Genomic DNA, 10,431 nt, shown 5'->3' with positions numbered 1-10,431 from the left:
TGTTCTTCAAAGATAATTTTCGAAATGTTTACACTGGTCCTTCCATGTCTGATCCTCAATCTAGTCATGTTTATATACAAGTAATGATTTCTACATGATTAAATATCTATTGATATAAAAAAAGCACAATTGCATGATGTTGTATGTTTTTGCTACTTTGCATTTATATAGAAAATATCAACTTAGCATTTTTCTAGGGGTCCGTGGGGCCCCAATTTGCCCTAAACAGACACCTACACTTATATCTTTGGCATAAAACAGAAGTGTTTACATCTGGTTGATTTTAATGCATTTAAAATCCCACAGTGTGCAGAGAAAGTACAGCATGTCCTGTAGTATATCTGGGTTGGGTAAAGCCCCCAGTGTTTCAGGGCCCTTTCTAAGCCTCTGCTCTAATACTCTTAAATTTTCAAACATATGAACTTCAACAGAAAGGTGCATCAAGTCTTAAATCAGTGGCTGACGACAGTTTTTGTGAGTCAGAGTGCTGCACACTGTGATCTGTGGAGGAGCAGAGGGGGGAGGTCCTGACAGGGAGAACCAGTAAAGGAAAGCGCTTCTGCAGCGCCTGGCCAGCCTGCAGCGCACTTTCTCCAGAGAGGATTGGCTCCCTCCCCTTCACCTCTCCTCCCTTCTTTCTCTCCCAAACCCTCAGACGCACCAGTCCTCTCCAACTCTCCAACACAGCAAGGCGAAAAAAGGAGGAAGAGATCAGCGAGAAGGAGCCGCAGCAACTTTTCTGTGCGCAAAGGGAAACTTCCAAGGATGGCAAACGTGGCAGTTTTACGGAGGAATACGCAAAGGGACTAACTTAAAAAAAAAAAGATTCCTAAAGAAGATAACAGAGGTACAGGACGCGCTTCTTGCGCGCCGTAGGACACGTAAAAGTTTTTTCTCCCCCCTATCGGATAACAAAGTAGGATTCCTCTGAGCTGGAGCTGAAGCCCACAGATTTCATGTCCTGGGATCTCTGCGCGGGGCAGTGAAGGATGCCAGGATGCCCTGCCTGATGATCTCCCATCTGCTCGTCCTCTGGCTGAGCGTGCACAGGCTGGTGTGGTGCGCAGAGCGCGCCTCCGGACGGGAGCGCTTCAAGGTGGTCATCGCGCCCCTCATCTGCAAGCGGATCTGCCTGAAGGGTCAGTGCCAGGATAGGTGCGAGCAGGGAAACAACACCACGCTGATCGCGGAGAACGGCCAGGGCGCAGACACGCTGATCGGACAGGGCTTCAGGGTTGGTGAGTGAGGCTGGCACAATTCCGCATTATTCCTGGGAAGGAAGGAGGGAGGGATGAGATATGAATAGGCCTCTGACCTCTGAGCTTTAAAAGTTGTGCTTGGTTCCAGGCAGACCTTATGAAAATACCACGGACAGTGAAAATCCTAATTACAGCCGTGGGACTCCATAAAACAAACCCTAATTGGTCCAAATGATTTACTTAGGCAACCCCAGTTAAATTGCATTATAACAAGGCTACTCCCAAAACGGTCACCTATCAAAACACAAATAAAACGTCCAAACTTAAAAATCATTTAGACTCTGCACTGTTAACAAATGAATATATATATATATAATTTGCTAAATATAAGGTATAGTTGTGATCTTGAACTTCATCAAGTGGGTTGCCCTTAGCTTCTTAAACCTTTGAGGTGTTGGTTATTTCAAAAGGAGAATTTTTTGTTCTAAAATGTGGGAAAACCAACTTTTGGAGATGGATTTCGAGTTGGAGACTTAATGTTCTTCTACTGTTCAAACTGATGCTGAAGAGATGCGGCTGGTCAAAATCCAGGAATTGGAACCTGGATTTTAAATTGGAGTTTCCAATTTCTGGATTTTGACCAGCAGCATCTCTTTAGCATCAGAACCTCCAACCATGAAGTCTGGAGGTTCAAAGCTCAGACTTCTAGTGTCCCTACAACAGAATAAACATTTTGATACATGGTAGATTAGATTAGATGAGCTTTATTGATCTCACAGCGGAGAAATTCACTTGTCACATACATGTATTGGCATAGAAGTTGAAGAAGGTGCAAACAAGGAGGAAAAAGGTGCATTAAGAATAAACAATATATATATACAGTATATCCAGGTATATAGATGACAGATGCTCCCTTCTAAAGACCAATAATCTCTGATTAAAAATATGATTTTTAAGTAAGAACATTAAGATTTGCAGATAAATCATGACCTTTGGTTCCCCTCTACTTTCACATAAGTTGGAAAAAACACATTTTCAAGTTAGAATAACATAGAATTCAAAGTCTGGAACTTAAAAACTTAAATTATGAAGTTAAAGACCATTTTGATTTCTGCCAACTTTTCTTTTTTTTTTTTTTTTTTTTTTACAGTTTACTGGTTTGGATTTTCCTTTTGTGTATAACCACAAACCAAATGACAGTTTAGAGGGACTTTACAGGTTTGGATTTATAAGGTTTTGCTGATTAAAAAAAAAAAAAAGAAAAGAAAACTGTGATATGCATTGCTACCGAATCAAACAACTATTTTATTTCACCTTTTACCAATTAGTAAAATGAATCTACCTGTTGCATTCTCCTTTCACATGGACACGGCAATGCAAGACACCCATATTTCTGGAGGAGCTGCAAAACATTGTGGGAGAATTTCTTGGCTGGAGAACAATTAGACAAGTAAAGAGAGAAGAAGAAGAAAAAATAAACTTTGTTTAAATTTTTCTGCAAGCCATATGCATGGAATACAGGAAATATGTGGAAGATGGTACTCTGGTGAGAGGAGAGAAAAGAACTCTTTGGAGGTGTGATAATACTCATTGTTCTGAACAGACCATGGGAAACATGGGGGGAGCAGCATCATGCTGTGGGATGCTTTTCGTCAGCAGGGTCAGATAAGTTTGTTATTGCTGATGGAAAAACGGAACTTAATATAATAAAACTTTGTAGAGTTTAGAGAAACCTGAAACTGGGCCTGAGGTGCAATTGCCTGTAAAACAGAAAACCTAAAAAGCAAGAGGTGAAAGGGGGTCATATTTATGTGTAGGAATAACCCATCAAAAGTTCAGAACTAAATTTGCTTTTAAAATAGGTGGCAGGGGATGTGGAAAAAAAATAAGATCAAGAGTTTTTCCCAAATTTTTTACTCTAGATGTCGTAGACTGGTGGACATGGGTAATATAAAACACTTGCAGCTGCAATTGGAGTGAAAGGTGGTTCAATGTGTGGAGCTGAAAACAAATAAAACCCCAAATTATTCATATCTGTATTAGTGAAACTATTTAATTCCTTCCACTTCATGTGAAAGGATTGATAGTTTTTGTCAGTCTATGCAAAATACATTAGACTTAAAAATGGGAAGCTTTAAGTCAGGAATGCAAATGTTTTAGTTAATAAATGTCCAGTAATGAGCTGGTTGGATGAGGCGTTTGAAACTATATGTCTAAACAATTGACTACAGATGATGGACAGGAGGCTGCAACTAAAAGTCAGTTAGAGTAGCAGGATGGGAGGACGGGTAATATGATGCTGTGGTGAATGACTTGCAATGACAGGCAATAACCATTCAGGCAGTTTTATTTATGATCCATGCATCCATCCAACAGTAGGATCGGATATCAGTTCCATTATTGATTCATTAACTGGATTACGATCCAGTCATTTATTTCCTTGTTGATATCAGACACAGCAATACAGTTACTGTGACCTACAACAAGTTTTACTCGCCCGCTTTATTTTTTATAAAACCTTGAAATATCTGTTTGCACTTTATTTATTTCCTTTTGCTGTTAATTTACACTTTGTTGATAAATAATATTTATATCTGTTTTAATTTTTCTGATAATGTTTATGTCAACCTTGTTGCCCTCACTTACAAGGGGTGGTATACAATTCATTAATTAAAGACTAGTAACTGTAGTTATCTTCCTATACGATTAGCCTGGGTTTTTGATATTGGATTGGGATGGAAAACACTGGATTGGTTCATCTGTGATACAGGGAGGGTAAATTGATTGATTCCAACAACAAATGCTAAACTGTGCAAATAAAATTTTACAAATTATTATTTTTTATTAGAAAATTATTAGAAAATATATTAAAATATGATTCAAACTCAGGTTTACTCTCTGTAAACTAGAGCATCAAGAGTTCAGTTGATTGTTCAAGTCAACTATTGATTATGCCGCATTAATCCATTCATTAATCCATAAATTTGCAATTTACTCAAGTGTAGGTAATCTTTCTAGATGTGATCCAGGTGGATATTTGTAATTTGGTGGATATAAGTACTTTGTTTTTGAGTCGATGTGCGTCTTTTTATGCTTGTGTATTTAAACAAAGTTGATGCTATACTGTAGCTAAGATTTACTAATTGTTCTCATTATTTAGAAATGCTGATGAAGATTCTCAGTCATCCAGGTCATAGTCATTTGAATTGAGAAAGCTTCCTGGTGAGGTAGCGAAACGTCTTTAAATCTTGGAAACCAAGTCCACGGGATTATTTTTATTTTTTTTTTTACTTTTGCAGAAAGTTTATTTAGAAAGTGCTTTAGAAATTAAAGTGCTCTATTGATACATTGCAAATAAAAGGAAGAAATAAAAATAGATAATGATACAAAAGAAATAAAGTTAATAGACGCAAAACAGCAACAGAAAGGAAGAAAAAGGGTGATTTCACTAAACTCAAGTAGTGATATTTAAAAACTGCCTACTATATTTTATGTTCTATGAATCAGAAAGTAATGGAGATTAGCTTTTGTTTATGATTTCAACATTGAGTGAATAAAAATGTTGAATACATTTTGCAATGTTACTCTTCATAGAATCAATTAATGCAGAAAAATACTCCTAGTTGTTTTAACCAACTTTTGGAGGAAAAGGAGCAGCTGATGACATTTTCTTGATTAACTGATCATCAGAAATTGGGACCAACGCAGGGGGGGTAACACGATGCCAGGAAGGAAAGACAACAGCAATGCTCACAAAGAAACCATTACTGCCACTATTTAAAGTCTGTTGTTTCTCCAGAGAGAAATTTTATCTGCAAGTGGAAAACATTTAGGAGATTTGCCAGACTTCACCGAAATTGATGTTCCAGGAAATTTCATTCCTGAGAGTCAGAGTATAATGTTTATACAAGTTATAAAGACCAAAGAGCTCAACGGTTTTGTTGAAGGCAGTTTAAAACTGCAGCGTGGATCAGGTTTGCAGAGCTTAATTTGAATTAAATACAAGATTTTAGTCTATCAAAGAAGAAAACACAGACATTGGATTTGACTCCTTCACCTTTAAAATATTTAGGTTTTGTTTTTGGGGGCTCAACAGTGGTTTCCATCTTAAAACTCCAAAAGAAGCCATTTTTGCCCTGCCTCTTTCTTCTAACTGAATCATGAGCAGAGACTGAACTGACGCATGCAGAGCTGTAGATATTGCTCTCTTTTATTTTGTGCATCGTTTAATGAATGCATTCCTGCATTCACATTTTTATAGGCTGTATGAATTCAATGTTTTAATATTTTCTTATAATCTGAAACATTTAAATTATGCAAAAATAAAGAAAAACAAGAATAATCTCTAAGCAAAGCAATGCTTTTTATAAAATCCTCCTCCTTAAAAACAAACACATTACTTTAATTGACCTGATTTCTTAAGTCAACCTTAGTGAATAAGTCTCCTGTCAATTCATCTCAAACCCTCTAATTTGATATGAGGTTAAGATGAGGTGAGGCTGTAAAATATTCTCATGTTGCACTTTAATAATGCAGATATGGCTCATTAAACGGAGCATAAATGTACTCCTAAGATCTATGCTTTCTTCTTGCCCCAGACTCCAGAGCCTGGCTGATGTTGGTGGAGCCTTTTTTGGTGCTATATCAGATCAGCTGTGGTTAGACATGGAGCCTTTGAGTCTACATCGATCTCACAACCAAAGGGCTGGATTCAAATGATCTCCCTACACGCCCTGGTCTTACTCAACGCAGAGTAGAAAAAAAAAAATACAAACACATTACAGACAATTAGGAAATAAAATGAAAAAAGGAAATAGAAGTTAAATTTCAGCTTTTGTTTAGAAGGTTAATTGTGTTTCTGCTTCAGCATGATTTAATAGCTGCTAATGTTAACTCCCATTTGTTTATAGAGCTATACTTATCCACGCCTGTTTGTGTTGGAATTTTTAAGTAGAAGAGAAACTGGCACTGGCCTGTGTGTAGAGCGAACAGCAGTGTAAGTACGATGTGTTTTATGACTGCGGTGCCTTTGAAGTCCGATGTCTCCTTCTTGAAGCTCTATGATGGCGTTCCTCCTCTCTGACGCCACTTGGAGTCAGAAAGTTGGCTCAGGCTTTGTTTTTTTCCCCTCCTTTGCCCCAGTTTCCATGTGATGCATCATGTTCCTCAGCTCCTGTGTCGAATAAATCAAAAGAGGCATATCGGATTCCTGGAATACCTCACAGCACCTCACATTTGGTCTGGATCGGAGTCCCATCATGCACTCCCCCTGTCTGCTTTGTTTTCCAGCCATATCTGAAAAGGTCGTCGCTGCGTTGTGAAGAGATGGATGGAGGGTTTGACTTTAGCGCTGGAATGTGGTTTGGACTAGTGGAAATTTCTCTCTTCTGTGTCAAATTGGCCTTTGCTATAGCAGGAATAATGCAGAAATGTCCCATATTTGAGCAGCTAGGAAGGATTCTTTTTGCATTTTTATATTTAATCTGGGATACATATTTTACTGTATTGTGCACAGGATTTGTTTTTTACATTTTTAATCTTGAAGGCAGAGGAATGAGGACAGAGTTGCTAACAACAGGACAGCAAACTCGGATTGTAGGTTTGAACAGCTGCAGGACATATTGGTGTTGGCAGAGGTTTCTACTTCTAGTCAGGAATGCACTGATTTTTCACAAACTGAGAGGAACTTGAAATAGATCAGATCTACTGATTAAACCTACAAATGTTAGATATTCTTAGGTTAATTACGTTATGTGTTTTTTGTGATTAATAGGAGGGATGTTCCAGGACAAAGTTTTTCTTTTAACTTCCAGCACAGTCTCCAGGGTAGAGAGCTGAGAAAATATGAAATATGAAAACTGGAAACGGTCACTGCTTCTCTGTGAAAACAATCATGAGGAAACTTAACACACTTTTACAACATGTGAGGTTATGAAATCTACAGCTTTTCAGAGAAATTGATATCTGCTCCTAAACTAAAAACGAAAACAAATGCAGAGCAAAGATCAAATCCATAAATTAATTAAAAAAACAGGAGAAAAAAAAAGTAGATTCTTTTGATTTTTAACAGACTCCATCAAAGTAAGAGTATTTATAGCCTAACTTAAAGTAATACATTGATATAGAAACAACTGGGAAAAAGCCAGAAGGTATTTGGTTTAACACATAGGTGTCAAATAACAAAGTATGAATAGTTTGTTATTTCATATAAATGGAAATTTTGGCTTTTAATACTTTAATGGAGTAATTTTCTTTCAGACAACTTTTTACTTATACTCTTTACATTTTTTGCAATTATCTCTACCTTCTGCTCCTTACTTTTTAAAAATAGACTCGTTAGTTTTTCTTTCATTAAACTAATTTTTGTTATAACTGTTATGACAAATTCATTTGTTTCATCCAGACAAATCATTTATTTGTGGTTGGACTCTGTACTTCACCAACTTGTTTGCCACATACCAAAAAGATGATGGAAAATTAAATGTGACACCATTAGTTATAAAACTAAGAATTCTTAGTGTAGAATTGTAGAAAAATGTCCCTTTAATAGGGTAGTGCTGTAACCAGTATAAGGTTTAAAGCACTTTTTTTTTACTGCATTACTTTTTAGTTTTATACTTTAAGTAGTTTTAAAAATTGTACTTTTACTCTTATTTGTGTAAAAAGCTTAAGTTGATACTCTAACTTCTACAAAAGTGTATTAAAACATTAGGATTCATACTTCTACTTTAATAACAAACATTCATACTGTTGACACCTCTGGTTTTACATTTCAGGGACTCTGGCGTTTATGGCAATTAATCTCATTGTCATGTCAGTTTAAAATACTCAAACAATAACAAAACAAATCAATGGAAAACTGTAATTTAAATGTTTTTACTATGGAAGTGAATTCAGAAGGGCAGTGCTAGTTTTTGATGGTTAACACGAGGGCATTATAATCATAAAAAGTATATCTATCTATCCATCTTTCTCTGTGTGTGTGTAAAACCTGCTCCGCCCCGACCCCCCAACCCCCAACCACGTACTCCTGGGTGGGGAGCGTGGCTTCCTCTTCTCAAGCTGAGATCCTCTACCAGACGCCTGGGAGCTTGATAGTTCTATATAATTTCTTTGCTGTCCTTAGAGCTGCACACTTCTTGCTTGAGATGTCTGATGTTTCTCCAGGTATCTGAAGTAGCTGCTTCTCAAGGTTGGGGCCAACACCTCTAAGGTCCATGTATAGTTGACCGGACAGCTTAGTTAGTCACCAGCTCCCATTTAGAAACCCTGGTTTGAATCCTGCATTTGGGCATATGTATCATTTCATATATATATGACTCATAACATCATGTGTCTGACCATTTATTGAGTGACCAGGGCACTATGATGACAAGTGGGCTACTACTACTATGTATATATGTATGTGAGAGAAAATGGGCTCTCTCTGCAGCGCAGATAGAGCTGTGGAGCCCTTTTGCTGTGCGCTGCAGCGCCATATCTGTAGTTAAGACAATCACAATGGAAGATGAGGACTGACTTAAAACCCAAACAACATGGATATCAAAAATAACTAAATGATCAATTTCTAAACATATACAGAACTTGCTTTTTTATCTATAGATTTCATATTGATAGCTAGGAAAAATATTGCAATATATAGTGATATTGCAATATCATGATAATATCGTATCATGACGTAAGTATTGTGACACGTATCATATTGCAACACCCATTCCAGTACTCCCCCCTACAGATGATCCAATCAGATTTGTTCAGTTTTCTAAGGACAACCAGCTGATTGCATCAATGCATTGTCTAGACAGCAATCCCTCACACTGAGCATGCATGCATCAAGAGGAAAAGAAAAACACTAATTCACATATAATGCATGTTTGTCTGATTAGTGTCAGAGACACAGGTGGATTCACGCTATATGCTAAATTCCTACATTTTTTCATTAAGTGGGGTTCACATATGTTGCAGTTTAACAACAGTTGATTATTACAGAAAAACGTATTTCTTATATTTCAATATACATGTTGCATTCTGTGGTTACAGCATTTGTCACTCACTGATGTTCCTGTATTTTTAAAGTTTAATATGTCTAACGTTACATTAGAGGAGTTTTATAACTGACAAAGTAATTCTCATAGGTTAGTACAGGTCTTTCTGAGGCTTTTATTATGTTTATACTGATACTGAAATTGCATCCAATTGACTGAAATTAAGAAATATATCATGATATTGTCCATATTGTCCAGGTCGCTCTGCAGCCTGAGCAAAAATATTTTCCCTAGTGTAAAGTTTTATGGCCTATGCATGAATCTAATGTTTTTTTTTTTAACCGTTTTGGAATATTCTTCCAAAATAATCTGTGCAGACATTAAACTATTGGTAATAAAAATGTGCTTTAATCGACAAATCTACGGCATGCTTTTCTTTCTTCCTCTGCTTTTCATGCTGTTGCTCTCACTGAGCCACATCATACATCAGCTGTACTGACAGCAGCTGTTGGCTCAGACTCACCCCCCCTGTAAGCTTCTCGCCCCTCCTCTCCACTTTAGCAGCATCATGCCTTCACCCAGGCTCCAGACGTCCAAGCTGCTCTGGATTCCCATCTTATTCCAGGCACAGAGGCCCCCGTGTTACACAGGAAGTGCTCTCACGGTGCTCCAGTCTGGGCATGTCGTCCCGTTAATTCGGGCATCATGGCAACCCGGCTATTTTGGGGATTTCCCATGTGGTTTTGTATTTAGAGCGAAGTGACAGTAGTAGCCTTATGGTTTGTTTTGGTTTCTCCTCGACTGGGTCAGAGGTCCAAGGGTGCTGGAGAATGAAGCAAAGTCAGTTAAATACAGTAAGGGGTCTGCTTTTTCTCAGTGGGGTGAGTTTATTTCACCTTTTACAACCGTCTGTTCTTCCTTAACGCATTCCTCTTCCTCTCATGCCAAACTGTTCAGAAGGCGGTTTAAATCTTGCAGCCAAAGAACCTGCAGCTTTCCTTATTTTTACCACAGGTTGGAATAAACTCTAAGCCAAAACTGGGTTCCTGCCCTCTCAAAAACAAACAAATACATTCATTTGTAGCTTAAGGGTCATGAAAGCCTCTTATCTGAGCTGAAGTCTGTGTGTGTGTGTATGTGTACAGGATGGGGGGGGTCGCCCGGACCATGAAGCTCTCATCAAGGCTGAGTTTTAATATGGGGGACATTCTGTCACCTCTTCCCGTCTATTTATTCTTGTAGAGAAA

The 10,431-nt window shown here is 37.8% G+C and overlaps 1 protein-coding gene across 2 annotated transcripts in view; it reads left to right on the top strand.

Annotated features, from left to right (window-relative positions):
* Positions 1–627: 627 nt before the first annotated feature.
* The window catches only part of ltbp3 (latent transforming growth factor beta binding protein 3), a 74,568-nt gene continuing 64,764 nt past the window's right edge, over positions 628–10,431 (top strand). For both annotated transcript variants that reach the window (XM_015382878.1, XM_015382877.1), the window contains exon 1: positions 628–1,238. In XM_015382878.1, the coding sequence (XP_015238364.1) occupies positions 998–1,238 (241 nt within the window). In that variant the 5' untranslated portion in view covers positions 628–997. The remainder of the gene's footprint in view (positions 1,239–10,431) is intronic.

This window comes from Cyprinodon variegatus, unplaced genomic scaffold (genome assembly GCF_000732505.1).
Source record: "Cyprinodon variegatus isolate N-32 unplaced genomic scaffold, C_variegatus-1.0 Scaffold268, whole genome shotgun sequence".
NCBI lineage: Eukaryota > Metazoa > Chordata > Actinopteri > Cyprinodontiformes > Cyprinodontidae > Cyprinodon > Cyprinodon variegatus.
The sequence above is the reverse complement of the archived record's forward strand: the minus strand, read 5'-3'. Positions and strand labels throughout refer to the sequence as shown.